The sequence below is a fragment of the Tauraco erythrolophus genome, chromosome 11, assembly GCF_009769465.1.
Source record: "Tauraco erythrolophus isolate bTauEry1 chromosome 11, bTauEry1.pri, whole genome shotgun sequence".
Lineage (NCBI taxonomy): Eukaryota > Metazoa > Chordata > Aves > Musophagiformes > Musophagidae > Tauraco > Tauraco erythrolophus.
The window spans coordinates 9,706,461-9,729,105 of NC_141475.1; the positions used below are offsets into that span (position 1 = coordinate 9,706,461).

The window sequence follows — 22,645 nt, forward strand, 5'->3', positions numbered from 1 at the left end:
AAGAACTAACAAATTTGCAATGAGCCTACATTGAGCAAATGATGATTTCGCAGCCTTTGTACAAAATGTATTTCTGAGGATAGAAATGACCTGCTCTTAAAAAGCTGAGACACCAACAAAACTAAGGTCCTTGATGTTTCACAAGCAGAAATGAGCAAGTATCATCCACAGCAAGTTTTGCAGCCCCAGAGCTTGAGGGGCATCTTCCAAGTGATAACATCTCTCTTTCTGTGGGAAACTCCATAGCTGTATTTAAGGGAGAAAATACTTAGAGAGCTGTGTTTATATGTGTATGTGTACGTGTGTGTGTAACATGTACATGTAAATATTCAGGAAAAAAAACCCCAAACTGGTTCCAAGATGGGACAAAATGAAACTGGGGCCAGCCCAGGGTACATTTTACACCCGAGAGGGAAACTGGTGGGAGATGAGCCCAGGTAGCCCCGCCATACGGAGGAGTGGTGGTGAGGGACCCTGCACAAGGCAGGGGAGAGGCTCTCCCCTGCAGTCTTTTCTGGCATCCATGCCTGACTTTTCCTGGCATCCATATCCCAGTGTTTTCCAGGGAAATCCCAAAGCTCTTGGTGAGATATGGGAGGGGGTTTTATCTCTGGGTTAAGGAAGCAGGCTGTGGGTAGCTCGAGGTAGGTTCTATTCTCTTTTTTACCAGGGTAGTCGTGGGAGGAAAAATGACAAAAAAAAGAGAGGAAACTGCTGAGTTTTCTACTGCCACCGAGCAGGGGACCACCCACCCCGGCCCCGCGGGCTGGGGGAGCGCGGGGAGGGGGCGCACCGCCCGGCCGGCAGGGGGCGCTCCCGGGCGGGGCATCGCACCTGTGCGGGCGGGGCGGGGCGGGGCGGGCGCACCTGGCGGGCGGGGCGGGGCGGGGCGCACCTGTCCGCGGCCCCGCGGCCGCTGCGTGGGTCGGGGCTGCGCTGCGCGGTGCGGAGCGCAGCATGGAGGCTGCCGGCAGCATGGCCCGCCTGCTGGGCACCCTGCGCAGCTCCCAGCCCGTGGCGCGCTTCCAGCGCTGCTGCGGGCTCTTCCCCGCCGGCGAGGAGGGCGGCGGCGACCCCGCGAAGGGGCCCCGGGATCGCGGCGCCTGCAACGGCGCGGGCGCGCTGCGCAGCTCGGCAGCCGCCGGCCGCGGGGTGCGGAGTGGCCGGGGCCCGCAGGTGAGTGCCGCGGGGGGCGGCCGGGCTCCGCCGTGACTCAGCAGAGCCGCCCCCCCTCGCCGCGGCCGTGCGCGCCGGGGCTCACTGGGGGATCTCCGCGTCCCGCCGCCTGCCCTGGCGGGGGACCGGGAGGAGGGATGGAGGGGCTAGGCTGCTCGAGGATGCCGGTGCCGGGGAGCGCTGCGCGGGGCCGCAGCCCGGCATCATTTTGGCCCCACCGGGGAGGCGTTTCAGGGAGTCTCCGCTTACGCCGCATCGCTGGCGCCCCCGAAATGGGATAACCGGGGTACTGGGGGGGTCTGCCTGCAGCGGTGCCCGGAGGAGCTCTGCGGCGGCGCTGCCTCATCCCGGGATGCACGTTTTCCCGCGGGCAGCGGCTGGGAAGGCGATTTTGTTTACCCTGGATCTCTCTGCACGCGGGGTGCACCTGTTCGCTGAGCCACGGCTCCTTGCTGGTCCCCCATGGGATGAGGCTCAGCACAGACGAGGAGCCGTGCCCGGAGCCATGCGGCCGGGCCCGGGCCGGTGCGTTGCCGTCTGCCGTGGCCGGGGTTCCACTGGCGATGGGCCGCGCTCCCTGCGCTTCCCCCTGGCCAAGCGGGTCGCAGCGTTTCATGGCACGGTCTGTAATTCACGGTCTGTAATTCACTTGTGTATCGGAAGGGAACAGGGAACGGCATGACGCAACCCATGTGTGCAGGTTGGATGACCTGTTTTTTTTCCCCTCACACTTGAATTCATTAGCAGGTCGCTTTGCAGTGCCTTGTGGAAAGGAGGTGTGATAATGGTCTTGCAAATTCTACCTGCAAAATAAACACGGGCTAGCCATGAATGCCGCAACTCTGCCACTCCTCCCCTCTCGTACTCTTTTAGCCTTTCCTGTTCTATATCTAGTGCTTGGGTTTCCACGTCAAGCATCTAAAATTCTTCCTCAGCTGCTGCTTGACTCTTTCTTGATTAGAAGATAAAGAAAATGGGGGTAGTCCTTCAGTTTGTTCACTTCTGAATGAACAACAGTAAACTCTATTTTAAGAAAATTATGCAGATAATTCATTAAAAGACTTGGTTTTACTACTTGCTTTTGAACAATGACATGGTTAATGCAACAGTGTCAATACTAAAATCCCATCCAAGTTAATGCTCTCATACAGAGCCGTTCGCTTTACCTAGAGCAATTGTTTTGAGTTGCACAAGATAAGACACAACTACCTTTACGTTAAGGGTGAATATGTCCTGGATAAGACTTCATGAGATCTGGAGATGAAAGCAGAAGAATTTGTTTCTACATAATTAGGACACTCACTTCTGAAATGTGAAAGTTGGGTTCAAACCCCAAGAAAATGGAGATGGGAGTAATGGCTTGAACAATGTTTCAATGAAATGCTAGAATTATGACGAAAGACTCTCTTTGCCTCTGTGAAAATCCGTTTATACAAAGAGGGTCTTCTGCAACCTGCCAGGAGACACAGAAAGTGAATTTGGATCTTCCTTGTGCTAAAACCCTTACTCTCTGCTCTGTTGCTAAATAAACTGGGGTTGTTCTCATGTATCTGTGAAGAAATGGATTTAGGAGCCTAGTGAGTTTGTGAATCTGATACACACAGCAAAGTCTTCAGCTATAAACTCTCTCTGGACAGTGGTATTTTCTTGCTGTTAGCTGCAAGTGTTTGCAGAAAGATGCTTAAGCACTGCCTCTGCATCCCACTCCTTGTGACCTTGAATGACTCTGTGCTCAGCTTGAGTATCCCTTCTGGAAGCCTGGGAGTTTCAAAGTCCATATTATCAGGACAGAAGGTTTCTGTGAAGTAGTAACTTTCATATTACTTTGCCTTTACTGACACAATGCAGTAGTCTTAAAGGTTTTCAGGTTCTCCTACATAAGTCCTTGGACAATCAGTAGGTTATACCTGGAAACACTGAGTATATAATTGCATACTTGAGCAAAGAAAACATAAATCGTCAGCCAGGTGCTGGGGCTGCACCAGCTTCATCTCCTGAGGACATTCCCCCTTTCTTCTGTGCCAGCTCTCAGGCTCCTGAATCTGACTTGGGCTGTTTCGTGTGCTGAAGTGGCCCAGCTGGAGGGACTCTGGGGAAAGGGAGCTGAGGGCTGGCAGCTGGTGGTGCTTTGGGAGGGGATGGACACACCTGGTAGGGATGGATGCAATACTACACGGAGAGAGTGGGGATCCCTCAGGAGGATAAGGAGACAGGACAGGTCTTCATCTGGGAGGAGGTGGCCTTTAATTAACTGCATGTGTTTGTTGCCAGCAATGCTGCTTGTGATGCATCAGTGTCGTCTTTTGTGTATAACCAGCAGGTTATATGTGGCTTTTCAAAAAAATAAGAAGTCAGTGAGGCCTCATAGTGGTCAGCAGCACAACGAGTGGCTGTATTTCTCCATCTTTGTAATTCAGTCCCGTCTGCCCCACAGGAGCTGCCCTGAGATGGTGAGGAACAAAATGCTTAACTGTGATAGCAAGGGCTGTGTGTGTTTCTTAAATATTGAACCAGTTGTCTAGGCTGTGTTCTTGATGTTCCCTTGGTTACCAGATCAGTTAGAAACACTTTTTAATACCTCAAGTGAAAACTGAGATGTCTGAGGATGATATGAAATGGTGCTAGCTGGATTTATGTCCTGGCTTAGACTTAATATTGGACCATGGGCTTTTAGTGAGGGAACTGTCGACTTTTATTACTATGGAAGATAAGACAGTAACTTCATGTAATTATCCTGTCTCTAGCTAATACTTCTTTGTTTTCTGTGCTTCTTTCTAATATTATTTTTTTTTTCTCAGGGAATTTATTTCTGAAACTACTTGGAAGACATATTTTCCTGATGCTCTGTATGAAGTCCTCAAGTTGCACACTTAAAAGTACTCACTAACTGTCTGAAGTCTTGTCCAGTGTTTTTAGTGAGTGGCCAAATAAATGTTATGTATATTTAAAAAGTGAAGCTCTGCTTATCTGTTACTTCCCGATGGATTTTTACTCCTGAAATTGATAGCCTGAACTAAAGGGAACAAAAGAAAAAAGAAGTCTTATTCAAAGTTCTCTGTAGAGATTGTTTTTTTTCTCCACTCTTCCTCTTCCCAGATGCTTTATCATCTCTAGAGATCTCTCTTCCTGACTGTGAAAGAGTACAGTTCGTGTTTACTCAGTAGTTATACCTTAACTGTCGGAACTGCTCTGGACTGGTGCTATGTTTACAAACTGCCCGATCACGTTTAGTGATTGTGTAGTTCTTGCTTGTACCTGAGGTGAGGAGGCCAATAACCAGGATAACAGAACGTGATGGTAGCAGAGATGGAAAAGATAGGTAAAAACTGCATGTCCATCTCAGATGCATTGCAGTCTCCAAAAAATGTAGTTAATTAAGATATAGACGACAGCACTGCTTTTGCTGTGATGAGATGTCTGGTAATTTGAAGTAGACTTGCTCTAGAGCTTGAGTCAAGGTCTCTCTTCTGTGGTGTTCCCTTGCAGTAGATTTTTTGCATCAGCGTCAGTCTTGCTTTTCCTTTTTAAATCCTATTACTGGCTTACTCGGTTTCATGTTGTTTCCCTTTCCATGCACCAGTAAGTTGACAGTAGCTGAGGCAGGTTCAGGTGAGACAAACCCTTGAGAGAAAAGCCCACTAGCACCGTTAGGAGAGTTGGCAGCAAGGCATTTGTGCTACAAAAGTTCTACTTTGTCCTCCTGGAGAACACAGGCTGAACTTTTGGAAGTTCCTCAGTGTGGAGCTGCAGCTGGAGAAACATGAGATCCAGTTTCTTATTTCGACAGGCTGAGCATGAGGTTCATGTTCCTTGGCGTCGCCCCTGCTGCTCTGATGCTTCATGTTCAGCTCTTCCCTCCCAGTGTAGCTACTGAGGAAGCTTCCCTGTCTTGCACGTGTCCAATTTTTGTTTTAAGGTTCCCATGGAAAGGAGCTGGTAAATAATCTTGTTAGTCTGTATGAGTGAGGCAGTTTCGTCGAACGGTTTTGGCCAGACCTATGAGTGATGGTCCTTTGGAAGATGACAGTACAGTCACATCCAAGGTTCAAGCAGTGTGTGGCAACCCTGCATAGATCTGTTAGTGCTGGGTTTGCTGCTCCTCAGCGAGAAGACCAGCATACCCTCTGGAGAACAGGCAGCAAAGCCAGGCACGTGCTGTTTATTACCGGTACCTGGTCATCGTCTGGATCTTGCTGCAGGAACGCCTGATGCTAACAAAAGCTTGTGACACTCCGCTTGCTGACTGTGATAAGTGTCCTGCGTGGCTGCGTGGTGCCTGCTGCTGGGGGAGCTGCTGCTGGCGAAGCAGGGGGCATGTGAGGGGCTGCACTGGGAGCCTGAGTCGTTATGGTGATGATTGGGTGCTTTATGACTCAGCGCTTCACGGCTCACAGCCTGAGTCATCTTTTTGGAGGCTGCTGGACCTCATAATAAGGAGCTGTCAGGATCCTAGGATTAATTCCAGTACTTAGAGGTGAGCCACTTACTGTTTTATAATTCTGCTGAATGTCTTAGGCCATTAGTTCAGATATCAACCAGAAGAACAAAAGCTCATCTGCCATCATTTTTCTCCTTTGGTCCTCTGGAGAAGAGGAGTAGGTTTAATGGGCGATGAGCCAGAGAAAATCTATTCTCCCTAGAAAATTTCTCTGAACAACCAGTTCTTTTACTTTACCTCATGCATACAAGCATATGCTCTGCAGGGGATATTTATGGGTCATCTGGGCAACGGAAGGTGACTATTGACTGCTATGGCAAGTAAGTCTAAGGTCTAGAATGTACAGATAGTGTTGCCTAAACCACGAGATTTTTATTTAAAATGGCAATTCAAGTTCCTGCTTTATAAGGCTTTGTATCAGTCCAGTATAGTTAGCACCTGTAACTTGTTTTTCCGAGGTAAACTACTATAGATCTAGATTTAGAGGTACATGAATGCTTTAATATAGGGTTATGTTGCTAATTTATTACTATTTTATTGTATTACTGTATTTGTGAATATCTATTACTAGACATAAAAAAGTATGTTTAATCCTTCCTTTTAAAGACAACTGGCTGTTGCAAACTGCTGCTAAGAGAGTTCCCTGAGCCTGCTGGCGCGTGGTTGTTCTGTCTCAGCAGACCGAGTGGTTGTCATCCCCCTTGCAGCTAACTCGACTTGATGTAGTTATAACTGCGTGCTTATGCTAACTGGTCTAATGGGGTGTATTGCCTTCGGTGTTCCCTACTGACGTTTCTCTGTGCAAAGGGAGAGTGTTGAAGTGCTGCATTTTACAGGAGAGGATGGTGTCAGACACATCAGTCGTGCCACAAAAGAACAAACACCGAATGTTTGTGTGAGAAAGGGCTCCGAGGCATTAGCAACAAGGAACCTGCTCCCTGAAAAATATAAGGCCCATGGGCCAGGACATATGGCTCCAAGCAGAGGATGGAATAAGCAAAAAAGCTTAAGAGGGGTGTAGGGAGGAGGAGGGGGTGTGTACGTCAGGGTGGCTGTGATGCCAATGTCACCCCTACCTGAGGGGTGCCAGAGTGAATAGTGAACTGGCACAGATGGAAGTATTTAGGTATTAAACCTGGCAAGTAGCGCTGTGCTGAGCAGTACTGGCGCGTGGAGGCTGCCGGGATGCCAAGGCGGTTTTGGCCACAGTCAGCTGCTCAGCGGCGTAGGAGATCCTGCCCTTGCAGCTGCAGAAGAGATCCTTGAAGCAGCACTTGTTAGCAAAGTCAAGTTACATGTTGGTCTCCTTGTGTGTTTCCCCATCAGAAACAGGTGACGTCGGTATGGTTGCACTAACTGCAGCTAATAATGAGGCACCAAGTGAATTGAGAACATCTTATCTATGGCTCTCATCCTCAGGGACTGGCTAGCTGCTGAAGTGTCCTCCAACATCCTCTCTACAGTCACAACGGCAATTTGAACACTGCGTTCTCCTTCCCCTTTACAGTGGTCTCTGCCTTCCGGGAGCGCATCTACCTGGGTTCTGCCTAGTTGTGATGATACTTACGCCGAAGCCTTATTCGGCACTGCCTTAGAAAACTGCTCTTTGACTTGAATCCTGGAACTATCTGCTGGGGAAACAGTCACTTCTCTCTGTGCTCATGCCAGATCACAACAGATGAAAAAAAAATAATTTAATTGTCTGAAAATGAGGTGGCGTTACTCTGCTCGTTTATCTTCCAGAAGCCTCGCTGCTCTGTGCCCCTCAAAATAGACCTCCACCATGGAACCGATCTTTGTGCAGAAGCAGGCTGACTGGATTCGTGATGCTGCTGAGTAGGAATATGTGACTGATCTATGGTGTCAAATTCCCAGGCTATAGGTAATTTCTAAAACCAAGTCTTTAGATAAGAACAAGCTTTTTGCTCTGAAAAGAATTATAACTGTTAAGTCCTGGTTCTCCATGGTCATTTGGCCATTCCTGCATGCTTCTGTTGGGTTAGGTTAGGCTTCTGTTGAGGAGCTCACGTCATCTGGGAGCTCCTCAAATCTGGTGTGCTGGGGGAAAAGGGGCTTCCCACTCCTTCTCCACATCTCTGGAGAGCAGCCTGGGTATCTAGCAGCCATGCAGGTCCTAGTAACGCTCTGAATCAATATGTTTTGGCAGGAAGTCAAAAATAAGAGGTGGTGGAGTTCACAAGGAGATGGCGTGTGGGCAGAGTGGCCATCTAATGCTGTACAGTTTGAAAACTGTTGTTGGGTGACACATCCTTCTATCCAAAACCACTTTTGTAACACTCATCCTTTGGAGATATGAAACACGGTTGAGTTTCAGAGCAATTTTTTTGATCTCTGTTTCAAAGCTGGAGTCCCCGTCCTTCTGAGGCGCCTGTAATTTACTTTTTTTTTGTTCTTAACTCATGTTTTTCCCCTGCTCTGTCCACAGCTACTTAATCCTTAAAATAACTTCCTCAGACACTTTCGGGTGTAGGCTCCATGGTGCACCTCACAAAATTACTAATTATTGCAAATTAAAATGCAATTAAACAAACCTGTTCGCCCACTGTAAAACAGGGAGGATGGAAGCCTTTTTCCTTCTGCCCTTCCCTATTCTGCCTCTCTCTTGCCTTGTTATTGCACAAATCAACCAGTTCTTCCAGGAACGTAGGAGGATGCTGAAGCGCCTGGGAAACTCACCCATCACTTTTGTTGGGGCACCTGAAATGGCTGTGTCCAACCCGCCTAACCTCTGGCTGGCAAAGCAGGGCTGGTCGCTTGCTGAGAAGATGAAGGAGGTGAGCCATCTTCACAGCGCTTATCAATAAGTAGATGCGTGCAGCCCCGCTTATGCTGGTGTTGTGCAGCTTTCTTGGCAGGAAACTGCTGTTGACACTCATCAGTGTTTAAAAACAAAAGCCAAAGAACTGAATGTCTGAGGAATTACTTGGGCAACTGGAATGGCCGCGAGAGGGACAACTTTCCAATGAGAGCATGCAAAGAAATAAAGACAAAGGCTTTGCCCTCTGCATCAAGGTGTATATGTCTGTATATGTGGTTGCTCACAAGTCTGAAGACTGCGGTGGAAGGTAGACCTCTTTGGTTTTCTCTGAATGATATTGGAAGAAAAGGGCTGAAACATCATTCTGATAACATGGGACTACTGTGTGGAGAAGATCAGATGATCTTACCTTTTTATTAACAACTAGCACAAGCTCCAAAGCATATGAGCTGGAAGGAATCATGAATCAGACATCTGCTACAAAAGGAGTATATGAAGTTGAATGACCTATAGGTTTAAGTGCCACAAAGAACACCTTTTGATGGAAAGTGATGAGTACAGAGGCTCTTCAGGATAGGTTTCATAGCCACAAGGAAGTAACTAGCTGGAAATGTAGGTGTGAGAGTCGTGCTGCCTGGGAGATGAATTTAGGAGAAGCTGCATGTAGGTTGGAGGACAAGAACGGAAATCAAATAGTCATGTCAAGTTGAAGGTAGGGTTGAAAATTGGCTTCTGTCCAATAGATGCAGATACCTATTGAACAACCAGGTGTAATAAATGCTCAATTACAGCACAGTAAGCTTGGTAGTGGTTTCATGGAGGCAAAAAATGGTTACAGGAGATCATGGGATGAGCATGGTTCAATGGTGGCATGCTACTGCAAAATGAGTGAAGCTTTGCAGGACTGTTCCTTCAGTATTACTGTGTCATGTCTGATCTTTGTGCACCGTAATTCAAGACAGGCCTGTTAAGTGCTGTGTCTGGAAAATGCTAAATACCTTCTTCAAGAAATACCAGGTGATTAAGCACTGGGAGAGGACAGTTATGTCCTTTTTGAATGCTTGTAACAAGCTTCTCCTGTGTCAGCCTTCAGAGGAAGGAAACAATTCTTTCCTTGTCTGCAGCAGATGAGAAAATATTCATAGGTTTGAATTTCATTAAGAAAGTTTCAGGCTAGGTGGCAGGAGAGCAAAGCACTGGGAGATCGCCTGGAGCAAGCAGCAGAACCTCCACCATCGATGTTGGTAAGGACAGGTTAAACTTCTGTCAGTGATGAGTGTAAACCCTCTGTCCTTGGTGGACAAGCTGGACTAGACTTTGGTTAGGCTGTGTTTCAGGAAACACGAGGTCATCCTTCCAGCTGACTGTAGGCATAGTTCTTCACAAGCAATCCCAGCCTCCTTCACAGCCATTCCCTATGTCTCTGAAAGACTTATGGGCTTTTCTTTTTTTCTTTATTTTTAATTAAGAAGACTTTCTTTTAGGAAGATGACATAATCATTTTTTTCCTGTATTGATTCTTCCCATTAACTACCTAAACAACTGCTCTGTTAACTCTAGTCTTATTTTATTCCACTTTATATTTAAATGACTTGGCAGATTCTGTTACCTCTACTCATGTTCTTTCAGCAGAAGGAAGGAGGGCTAATTATGTTACTTCAAGAATGATATATAGAAATATAACCTGTAATTCAGTCTACCTCATGAGCATTGATCAGAGTGGAAGGGAAAATAATTTAAAGATTAAAAAATGAAATCTTCAGGGACAACCTGAGGTGTCTTAACTATGTCCTGGACCCGTCCAGCTGTGGTGTGCTGCATGCGTGTGCATCGTGCAGGTGTGCGTGTCTATCTCAGCTGACCATCCTTTGTGGTCTGAAGGGGAAACTTTGGATGAAGATGCGCTGGTGTAAGATGTGATGAACTTGAGACATGGATTGGACGAGCACCATGACCAGCGTGGCAGCGCTGGTGGGTGTCCTGGACACATCTTTCCTGTTTCCCAATAGACTGGTCTTAGCCTTTGGTCCTGCAAAGTGTGGCCCCTTGCAGCCCAGCAGCTTCCAGCCATCTCCAGTGCTGCTGGTTGTGCAGCACCACTCTGCTCTAGTACCTTGCTGAGAACTTTACATAATGGCCTTTTTTAGTGCTTTGAATGAATTAAGAAAGTACTGAAATGCTACCGGAAGTCTGCCTGACTCTTAGACTCCCTGCTTGTTCTTTGCCTAAGACCATGGAAAGTACTACGATTGCCTGGCTTGAACCTTGTGCGTTGTATCTTCTCATGCAGCGATGGCCTTGCTTCTGCATCTAATGATGATTCAAGGCTGTGTCTCTACTCATTAAGCCCTTAGTGCATGCCACTGTACATGCTTGCACAACAGCTGCCAGTTGGACATTGCCTGTCTGTGTACTAGTCAACAAGCCCTTTCTGCTAATAGCAGAGCTGGCCAGAACTTCATGGCGTTGAAGGAGGTTTTTCTCATGATTTCTGTTTCTCTCCATCCCCACCGTTCTCAGGTTTCAGTTAGCTCTAGGTGTCTCTTCAACGTCAAGGACACTACGTAAACCTGGACAACTCCTATTAACTGGCTGCATCCTGTTCCGAAGAGGGTAGAAAAGAATTACTTGGTTAAAAGTGCTTGAACAGAGTGGGAAGCTGCACATATATATGAGTTTGGTTAGGTGAGTTTTTCATGCCTTGGGGTTCCCGATGTGCGTTTTGTGGGCTCTGTGTGCCACTGCTATCGCCTCTGCTGTCTGACATCTTCTGCAATTTCTTCCTTATGTCTGTATTCCTTCTTTGCCACCTCCTTCCTCACCTTACCTGTCCTGTGTCTCCAACCCCTCCCTGCGAGGGGCTCATGGCTGCACCAGGGTCCCCCACTGCAGTACAGCCCCTTTTCCCTGGCCACCCTGTTCTTTCCTCTTGGAGCCGTGAGTTCCCAGGGGAGGTGAACGTGTAGGTGCTGGAGATGTTACTGGCTGCTCTTAGCTGGCTGTTGGACCTTCAGAAAACTCTGAAGTCATTTGACGCTTAGCTGTGCAGATGGATGGAAGAGCTAAAGTCTTTGATATCATGGGTTTTGCTTTCTCTTATTTTCCAAAATCTGATCACTGATACCTGATTTTTGGGTATGACTTGATAGGTTGTTTTATTAATTGGATACAGTTAATAAACATAGAAATTACTTAAAACTGACTGCTTATGTAGAATACTGCAAAACTGAAGAATTTTTTTCCCCACCGGTTATATTCCACTCAGTACTGCACTGCAGGACTGAATTGTCTGGTTTATATTGTCTCTGTATACAGCAGCATCTAATTGGGAATTTTTGGCTTTATTTCTTGTGCCTGGTCTTTGGCTTGTCTCAATTTTGTGCCTTTTTTGCAGCACATAAAAAAAAAAATAATCCCTTAAGTGAGAAGTATTGCGGTGCATTAACTAGGGGCTTTGGGAGGGAAATTCTGAACTTCTGCAAGGCAATTCTGTTGAAAGGGAAGCAATGTAACGATTTTGAGAACTTTAATTAAACGTGCACGTCTCCTGAAGGATCCAAAGTAATTGAGAGCTGAGAACAAAATGTTGGTTAATGGTATCTCTGGGTCAGGCTCTGAGCCTTAGATGTCTGATGCTGCAAAGCTTGTCTCTGGAGACAGGGCAGGGAAAGCAGGTGCCTGTTGAGTGCTCTGATGAGGATCCTGCAGGAATTGGAAGGAGAGTGGTATCTTTATACAGCCTCTTTCCCCACCCCCCTCTTGTGTGAGGTATGCCTCTGCCTTAAAATATATTTTAAATCCATTATGTTAGTGGTTCAGCTGCTATTCCTTTACTGCAGCTATGAAGTAAAGGCTAAATGTTCTTTGTGTATGTACTGTTTAAAATTCTGGATTCCTGCTATACTGAGTCATCATGTGTTAGTGTCTCCCAAGAGTCACCATGGTGGTGGTTTGATCTGCTTTGTTGGCCCCTGCTCCACAGGGAACCTTTGGGGATGCTCCCATGCTCTGGAGGAGGTTGGGTGGGTACTGCAGCAGCATAGGGGCTGCAGTCAGACCCCTGAGTGTGCGTGGGACAGCACTGGGAGTGGGTGACTCACCCCTGAGCAGTGTGCAGAGATTGCAAAAATTAGGATGATCTACAGGAGCCATTTTCTGTGCCAGTACTTCAGGTGAGTATTTGATTTGTGGAGACTCACATGAATGTGTGAATCTCTGGTAACTTGAGCAGCTAAGTTTTTTCAAAATAGATGTCTTATAGTTGATGAGAAGGGTCATGTGTGTGAAATTACCTGTTTTCTGTGTCTGTGATGCCATGGTTTATTACACCTTGCTTCTGAAATGTTCTTAAACTTCTGACTTTCTCTACAGCCTTAATAACTGCCCATTAAAACCTCTCTGATCCAACCCAATAGCAATGGAGATGGATGGAAGGCTTCAGGTCACCTCAGTACATTAAATATAAACAAGTCTAAAGATGAGACTTATTTAAAAGTAGAGATTGAATAAACTTCTGAGAATGCTAGGAGATACTAAACATTCACACAAATAATTATAATGGCTTTTTCCTGCACATTGGGATTAGAATGAAAATAAAAAGGGAAGGCACCTCACAAAGCACAGTAATCTTTGCTTTCTGCAGAAATAGTGGATATAAACAATAAACGTGAACTGACTTCCGGGCTCTGACATCGGCGCTGCTGCAACTGGATGTGGACCTCTCATGGGCCAGGGTACACAGGTGCACGGAGTGGGCTTTCTGTACTTACAGTGCTTTCGGATCACAATGATTGAAAACATCGCTTTTTTTATTGCTATACACTACCTAAAATCAAGTATAGTGATTCTATGATACTGTGCATGCATAACATGTGGCTGTCATCATTGTGTGTCACAGACATGATCTGTTTGTCTCCTGCCTCACATGTTGGGCTACCCACAACTGCTGGTGTAGCATTTAAAAAAAAAAAAGTTTTTTTAAACCAAACAAAAAACCCAAAAGTGGGGGGTGATTTCCGATAGAAAAGGAAAAGAAGAAAGAAAAAGAAAGATTTTTTGAGATCACATGGAAGGATTGGGCCCTGCTTTCTGCCTGGAAATTTTTTTTTAACTCCAGATTTCTTTTAGAACCTGAAAAACTATTTTTTTTTTTCCCCCCACAAAACAGATTACTGGAATTAGAAAGTTTTATCCCCCATCCCATGAGGTTCCAAGTATAAAAGAGTTACCTTAGGGATATGTCTGATCATCTTTGATCTAAAGCACATAATTACCAATACCTTGGAGACTGATGCTTAATTGAGGAATTAGTGATGCCAGAAGAGGACTTCTCTGGGGCAATGTAAGTATGGCCAAATGCGGTTTTAATATCTCAGGCAGAAGGATCAGAGTTGCTAATTGCACTGGGGGTGTTTTCGAATTGGCGTAGGAGACTCGAGACACTTAGATGGATTGCTCTGTCATTCGGCCAGCTGTAGCTCACTGCAGAATTGTCTCAGAGGGATGGATGCCAGTAACAGAGGTCACATAAGTTACTAACACATGGGGGGACGCTCTGGTCACCTGAGCGTTTCAAAAGTGCTGACTCATATTTTCTGTTTACTGTTGCAAAAATCAATGTAAAGAAGTTGTGTTTTGTGGTGTTTTTTTTTTTTGTGGCAGATGAATGGATGCAACTTCTTTCCATCTTGCTTTTGTTGTCTTTATGCAGTTTACCTCATCTCCATATTGAAGGCAGATTGAGGGACTGGAACTTCTAATTGCGTTTACAATAAGTCACTGTTGCATGTCTAAACTCCTTAGACAATTTTTACATTTTCTCACTAGCATGTAGGATGAGGTTTTTCTTTCTGGTGGATTAGGTGCACAGACAGTTCAAGCATAATAGTTTTCCCGTTAGAAGAGCTTTAGGAGCTTATGTCAAAGCTATATCTTAACTTAGTGTGTCTATGCTTAAACTATCATGATCCCTTCTCAGCTCTTATCTTTAGGAAATTCTTTCATCTCCTGTTTACACAGCCAACTTCTGTATTTTACATTGGATTTTTTTGGGAGATGGAGAGAGACTAGATTGACTCTCTTGTTCCTGTCCCCAAATCAAAAATCCTGTTCATATGAATGCCTCCTTTTTTTCTGAAGTGTACAGGTGTTTATATAAAATGTGATTCGCTTGCACGTTGCCCCTGCTAATGGGGTGGGAGGCTTCTTAGTGGTCTACTGGTCACAAACAGCAGCGGCAATAGCAAACCTCACCACCAGTGACCAAAGTCATGGCCTTAATAGTATACGCTGTTGTGTGGCTTCCCAACTTTGGGACGCTGGTTGCAGCCTCTTAGAAGAGAGGGAATGAGTGTGTTAGGTGGGGTACATCTGATGAAATCAGCTAGCTGCCAAATCCAGAGAAAAGTGAAATCTGTAGCTTAATAAAATGAATAAATAAAGTCCTAAACAGTGTCATCTGATACTGTTGTTGTCACTTAAAGATCTTGGAGTGAAAATTTGGTGATGACAACGATAACTCTTCTCTCTGCCCACTCACAGCCTTGTTTCCCTGGAATGAGCTTGCTTGGCAGTGAGGCCTGAGCCAGCTCACATGTATGGGCTGCAGCTTATGGCTGTGGCAGCTCGCACGGGGCAGCCCAATGAGCATCCCACCATGGGCAGCGCGGTGTCGGAGGATCCCAGTGTTGAGGGCAGCGCAGGGGATGCTCTTGCCACCAGCACCCGATAGTGAATTTCAGGGACTAGCATGGTAAACTTTTGCCTGCTCTAATGAGGCAAATTTTAAATGAAATTGTTTAGTAATTGCAGTTTACTTTTATAATCTCAAAACACGTTTCCAGTGAAAGCAGTGTCGACTTTCTTTAGCTGCAGATGTAGAAACTTCAAAATTAACGCGTCAGTACCCTTTAATGAAATACGCTTGATTTCCCTGGAGGAAAGACTGATCTGATCTCTTGAAAATCTTCGTCATTGTGACTTCCACCCTTAATTAGTTTGAATAGATCTCTGATCTGTGGGAAATGTAGCTGAGCTATCATTGTAGTCTTCATTTTAATATAAAAATTGAACTCCATTTCTTGACACTTGTTCCAACAAACTATTTGGTTTAAGGGCTGGGAACTGTAACAGTTAAAATATCTTAAATGTTTGATGTAACTTGCTAATTCACTAAAACTTCCAAATACCTTCTCGTTTCCAGGGTTGCGCGCAGAAGTATATTGTGAAGAACTACTTCTACTACTACTTGTTCAAGTTTTCAGCTGCTTTGGGCGAAGAGATTTTTTATATCACTTTCCTTCCGTTTACCTACTGGAACATAGATCACTCTGTTTCTAGAAGGATGATAATTATTTGGTCTGTAAGTATTGCAATGACTTATTTAAACATGTAGTTGTTAATTCTGTAACTGTATCAAACGGATGTTTAGCAGTAAGAATAACCCTTCAAACAAAAAAAGCCCACACTGTTTATATGTTTAACTTGCGTGTTCAGGAAGGAGAGGCATTGTGACCCAGAGAGGAGGCGGGAGGCATTTGCTGATGCAGGGTATCTGTTCATCTCTTTTACATCGTGGACTGACTTATTTTTTCAGCCCAATAACTGATTGAGTGGCTTTTGATAGGGTTTGCACAGAATAGTCAGGAAAACACTTCCTTCTCAATGTGTCATGGTATTTTAAGGATTGTTTTTCATCACTTTAGGAAATCTTTCTCTTACCCCAGTTTCTTCTGTGTAACCTCTTCATATAGTTATGGCTTGTTTGAAATTGGTATAAATCTAATAGGAAGGGAATGCGCAGGCTGCAGAGGAATAAACAGGGTGCTTCAGCAGTCACTTGAGCAGGGGGGGAAGAAAATCAGATTCTCTGTTGAAGGCTGACTTAAAAGCATTGATTTTTGTTACTACGAGAGCATTCTCAAATTAACAAGCTTCAGCATTGCTTCAGCCTTCACAGATGTGGCTTGGGGGATCCAGAGTAGTGTATTTCCATTCTGGCACTGAAAACCAGTGGATAACCAGGCACTTTAATCTGGAAATGGCTGCTGTTTTGTTGCTGCTATTGCTCGTCTTGGTATTGATCAGATCTTTGCTGCCCAAATAAAACCATTTTAGAACAAAGAAAGGAGGCAGGAAGCATCTCTGGCAGATGACAGACCCTGGAGGTTTAGCTGTCAATCTACGTTGATTTAAGAAATTGAAGCTTGGTAAAAACTTGGATGTGATATCTAGCTTTGTTTCTTTACAGGGAAGCTTCTCCTTGACTTAGTCAATTCTGGTTAATAATGTTCTGCCTTTTGTCCAAATAATATGAGAAATGATCAAAACAAATTGAATTGGGTCATATTCTTCAAATGTACCCGGTCTTGGACGGAAGGAATCGGTTGTTCTGTGCCGGTAACCTTAGTCAATACATTTTATAAAGAGAACATGAAAAATAACTTGCAGATGAAATTTAGACGTAGGTGGACACTGTATAATTAGAGTTGGGTTTTGGCCAGGAGTACACCTACTGCTGCTGGAGATGTACCACAGAAGATGATAATTGGTAGTCACTGCCTTCAGAGTTTGCTTATTGCTCAAAAAATGACTCGCTAGAGCTCCTCGTGTGCCTTTCTGCAGACTTGCCTTGCCTTTGCCTTGCAAGGAGTCCCTCTGAATACTGGCCAGATCTAGGCTGGTTTAATTAGAATATTCAAGCATGTGATATTGTGATTATTAATAATATTTTCCCAGTTACTGAGGGAGTTGTAGAATTGCATTTTGTACCAAAAAGGAGAAAAGGAAAAGCTGTTTTAAATACACGGACTTGTGGCAATCTGTAGTTTAAAAAACCTTTTAGCTACTTGTAATTGTGAAATAGCTAAAAATGCCTATGCATGCTATGTGTTAATGTTATGGCAAGCTCAGCTGGGTGGCTGGTTTGCTGGAGAGCAGATTGTGAACAGGAATAAGCATTTATGGTGCTGTTAAGGGGTATGGGTCTATCTTAAGACACCTTGGTCCTGTACGTGACAGCAGGATCGGCTTAACTGGATGGAGATGCTGAGGTGTTCAACATGACAAGGCTGTGCTGGAAGGTTTTTTGGGGGTAGTGCTGGAAAGAGGCCTGCCTGGTGATGTGGTGGTGAGCAGGAGTGCAGATCCACAGGCTATCTGCAATCCAGGGTTGTAAGGAAACTCTTCTGTTTCTGCATAGATGGTGATGTGAGCTGAGAACAGCCATGTTAGATAAAAGTAAAAATCCAGGTAGCCCAAGAGTCCCTGGTAACAGCTGCCAGTAGAAGGTTGGGAAGAACACAAAGAGGCCAGTGCAGCACCCAGGCACGATCTGCAGAAGGCTCTTATCCAGCTGAGAAAGGAGTTGGTATGGAACAGAGCGCCCTACAGAGAAGGTGGTAGTAGCTCCCTTTTAACACTGTTTGGGATGAGGAGAGATTATTAGTGATATTCAGCATGGAGAGGGACAGTGGACCAACAAGAACCTTTTTGTGAGCCTGGTGTGTTGCATACAGGTGCGCTGGGAACACACACTGGCGAACACGGTTGGCAGACGTGGTATGACGAGGGAGTTAGATCGTGACGTCGAAGCAGTGGGCTGACCCTTGGGCGGTGGAGAAACAGAGGTGGTACTGAGCATGGTACTCCATGTCTTGCACTATTGGAGACTTAAACCTGTGAGTTTCTGCTGCAAATTGGAACTGACAAGAGTTGGGGTCTCAGGATGAATCAGGGGAAATTCTTCCCATTAAAATTAAAGCAGTATTAATGCTGTTTAGAAGGCCTTCCTGCCATTTTATCCGTAACAATTTATGCAGAGCCAGTCACCCACATTTGAGAAAGATAAATTCGAACTGGAGCAGGGCCAGGGATGATTAGGGAACAGGCTATTTTCTGTGCAGAGACTGAAAGCTTAGATAAGTCCCTAACAAAATGAAGTCAGAGAGAGGATGGGGCTGGCTGGAAGCACCAGGGTAAGGAAGAAACTTCTTAAAATAAAAGTATAGTCACAAGAAGAAATGTGCATAAGAGTCATAAATAAGCTAGGTTGAAGCTAAAGGTTGTGAAATAGCTCCAGAAGGGCAGTAAGAGAAATGAAAAAGAGCATTTACTTCAGCAGCAGCAGAGGAGTGGACCTGGTGCCCTGGGATGTCTTCTTCAGTTCCAGGTCTCCAAAACTGGCTGCTCGTGGTTTTCTGTTTAGCTGGATGGCTCTGGGAAATGCTCGCTGCGGTCACATCCAGGTGCTGTGGGAGCTTAAAACAGCACATTGTGTTTCCACAGTGCCTTTCCTCCAAGGGTTCACAGTATGCATGTAGGCTCTACCCTTCCCTTTATGGCTAGATGAGTGAAATAACTGCCCAAAATCTCTGAGCAAGATGCTGGGACAGTGCCGAAGGTACCCTGACATCTTCACTTCCCTTCTGCAGCTCTTTGAAGTAAACGCTCTTTAACCTGCACGGAGGAGGCTTTGATGCCTGTGACTCTCCCTACTTCAACCGGGAAGTATGGAGATGAAAAATATCTTCAGATGAACAGGCTCCCAGATGTACTTTATATTTACTGCACATCTTGGCTTGAGAGGTGAAAGTTCAGTTTGTTTTTTTTAATCTCTGCACCCCTTCAGGGTTGAAAGCTTTTATTTTGGTGTGGAATTTCAGTGGCAAGGTAAAGACAGTTATAGTTTCTGTTTCCTGTTCAGCATGCTTGGAAAAAAATTTTTTCTTGTTATTTTTTCAGGATGCATGGATGTAAAATGTACCCACACCTCTTTAGAGCCTATAAAAATTTAATTTATAGCATATAAATAAGAGCTAGCCAGCATGGACTTTGATGGGGCAGGCTTGGAAGCTGCGGGTGTGTGAGCGCGATAAGCTGCTGACTCGGGTGAAGGTGGCATCTCGGCAAGAAGGCAGAGTTTGGGCTGCTGGTGGTGCCAGACGGGTGCCTGTTGGGCTGTGAGTGCTCCTTGGGGCTCCTGGAGCAGTGCTGGGCATGGACATCTTCAGCAGAAGGTCCTGGATCTGAGTCCATGGCAATTTACTTTCCCATCTTACTTTTCAAAGAAACAGTTTTCCAAAGGCTGTCGGCAGGTAGTTAATTGGGCACGGCGAGCTCTGAACTCTGGCTCTCGGAGTAACCAGGAGTTTAATGATCAGCAGGAGTTTACCCACGGTCATGATGCTGCTGACATTACTGTGTGGCAATTGAATCCCTGGATACTGCTTTGAAAATCTTCTTTGCAGCAAACTCTGGGTTTATTGGTTTTTATGTGTTTGTTTTTGTGCTTTTGCAACATTTCACCAAAACAAGCTTGGAACAGCTGATAAACATAGTCACTGGGAAGTCAAACTCTTCAAAGCACTAGATATTACACTGCATAAGAACATGCAAGGCTGTATTCAGGCATGTAAATAACTACAGAATGTCAGGATACAAAAATAAATGGTCCATAAAAGAAAATGCTGGAGGTACAAGGCTCTCTTCATCTTCTTATTCTGGTTATGTTTTTCTGAAGTCTGACTTGAGAGCACCAAAGTCCTCCCTCCTATGAGTGTGTTTAGATATATATTTTTTGTTTTGTTTTTTTTTTAAAGAAGCTATCTGTGCTGTCTCTTCCTTCCTCCTGTTCCTTGCTGCCCCTTGCCGTGACACGCACGCTGTGCTGCTGAGCGTGGCACTGCTTGTGATGGCCGGGAGACCTGCCTCGTGGATGTGCTGCTCACGTCATGGCCGGGACAACTCAAATCAGCGATCGAGCGTCCCACCAGCTCGATGCAACCTTGAATGTCCCATTGTACCTGACCAAATCCTTGGCAAACACGCTGTAAAGTTCCTGTGCAGCTAATGCAAGATTGATGTATTTTCTGGAAAACAATAACTGTGTTGGAGAGGGCAGATCCTTGAGCTGCCCTATCCAGCCGCCCTCTCATGTAAGGCATGTGTGCCTCCACGAGGTGCCCAGCCTCACGGTTGTTGTTGGCATCTCTGCATGCAGGGAGCTGTTGGGTGGCTCGGGGTGGTGATGGGGAGCAGGATGCGATTGGAGGGTGGGTGTCCCTGGGGTTCTGCGGGCTTCCTCCGCCTGTGCTGTCACCAGGGCAAAAGGCCAGCAGTGCTGCTCAGTGACTTTCAAGGTTATTTCCCTGAAGCCAAACCTTAGTTCTTGGCATTGCTTGGGAGTGGGAGAAGCATCTCCAGAAGAACATACTCTTCCTCGCTCCACTCCTCTTTCACTGTGAACCAAGTGATGCTCGAGGGACACAGTCACAGTTGTTGCAGGTTTATCTACTCTCTTAAGTCTTAGTTGGGGGATGCTGAGAACAGAAGCTGTGAACAGTGCAGACGGGATGCTTGGTTTAATTCCTGTGTGGCAAATCAAAGTCACGCCTGCCTTGACAACCATGAAAAATAACAGGCGCTTTCAGGATACAGTTTTTGCTTCTACTTGACTAGTTTCTTAATAGCGTATCCTTATTTTTTTTTTCCCCCTGTTTCCAATGTTCCTGATGTGCTCTGTCACTCCTATCACCACACAACACTCCTATATTAAAGACAAAAGCAATATCATTTTCAAACTGTTAGTTTCCTTCCTGGGAAGATGACAAATGCCTATCGCAGGGCAGGATTTCTAGAGCCAGACTATAGAGTTTCTGTTTTGGAGCCAAACCAGCAGATTCTAAGTCAGGCTGCCACAGCGTGAGTCTCAGGGAAGAGTGACCAATGCTATTTGACCCCATGTCTTTAGAATTTCATCTCGTCCTTTTAATAGATCAATAGCGCAGATGTGAGAGCTGCAAAATCAGAAGTTGAAAATAAATGCGTTCTGGTTCACCTTTGTTAGCCAGAATACTACAGAATGCAAAAAGAATTGTGCCTCCTGACCTTCACACACCTGTGGGACGTTTGGCTGGGCCTGTCTCCATGTGGAGGGCTGACCAGCATGGGAGGAGGATGTTCAGGGCACAGAGTGCCTGTGGGGCACAGCACACCCACAGCGCTGTGCTTATTTCCTAAAATCTGCCAGACTCAGGATCTGGGCAGCTGCTGTGTAAATGTTCCAAAGGGGAAATCGCTCCTTGAGGCACTGGTCCTGTGCCCCTGCATGCGGAGCTGACTGGACTGTGTTTGTTGATGTGCTTTCGCATGTATCTGCACTGTGGTGGTAACTCTGTGCAGCGCTCTTGCCTCATGCCACAGAATTGCTTCCCACAGCAATTGCAAGAGTAGTGAGGGAAAACCATTGGAAATGCTGGGCAACACCTGCAGGTGAGCAAAACCCTTTCTTAAATTATGGAAGCAATACCAGAGTTACGCAAATATCAAGGAGCCAGGTCCCTTTATGGGACTCTGATGGCCACAGGGAGGGGAACAGCCCCTCATCCTAGAGGGAACCCCCACAGATGATGGGACAAATGTGTTGGCACCTGGACCTGTGTGGATGCCAACACTTCGAGTTTGTCATTGTTCGTTAAAGCAAGCTCAGTTAGAACACAAAGATAGATTTGTCTTGTTTATCCTAGTGCAAAGCCCCAGGTGAGGATGTGTTTTTGGAGATGGACCATGTATATGACTCAGAGGAAACGTTCAGGAAAAGGCTATTGTGCTGCTACAGCAACCGCTAATTGCATTTGTGTAGTAAAATGCAATGCTGTTGACCCGTAGTGGCAATAAAGCTTTGCCTTTCCTCCACCTGATGTCTTGGCTGTAACAGATTACTGTTGCCCTCATGCAGCCCAGGCCACCCCAGCAGTGCTGGTGGGCACCAGAGTTTGAGGAATGTCTTGTTTTTAAGTTGCTTACAGCAGTACAGAAAAAACCCTCGGAGAGGGGAACAAGCATGTGCAACAAGTAAGAAGCTCTTGCCCAAGTGATATTTAAATGTCCCTTGGATTTGTTGTAAGGATTGAATTCTGAAGGCTTCAGAGTCCCTGAGTGTCCCCTAACAGGGTGCTTCTGTGAGAAAGCATGGTGGGGGTCTCAAGGTGAGGGCTCCCTGTATGGACCTGTCTGATGCCCAAGAGCGTCACTTCACTTCTGCCCAGGTTTGGGTCCTGCTCATGGGTGTCCAGTGACCTAGGAAGGCTGCGGTGCTGACCTGTGGTGCTTTTCCCTTTCCCATCCTTGAACTCCAGCTCCCCTCCCTCCCTGCCAGCCCAGGTGGCTCTCTTGTTTGCCATCTCTGTAACTCAGGTGTGAAACGGTTAAGTTTCGTTTTGGAAAGCTTGAACAGTCTGAGGTACACGGTAGCT

At 45.8% G+C, this 22,645-nt stretch overlaps 1 protein-coding gene across 2 annotated transcripts in view; it reads left to right on the forward strand.

The window, feature by feature from the left end:
- The first annotated feature begins 975 nt into the window (after positions 1–975).
- SGPP2 (sphingosine-1-phosphate phosphatase 2) overlaps positions 976–22,645 on the forward strand; it is a 35,657-nt gene continuing 13,987 nt past the window's right edge. Inside the window, exons 1-2 of one of the 2 annotated variants that reach the window (XM_086618431.1) lie at positions 976–1,176; positions 15,595–15,753. In XM_086618431.1, the coding sequence (XP_086474557.1) occupies positions 976–1,176; positions 15,595–15,753 (360 nt within the window). The remainder of the gene's footprint in view (positions 1,177–15,594; positions 15,754–22,645) is intronic. The other variant, XM_086618432.1, reaches the window with a different exon arrangement.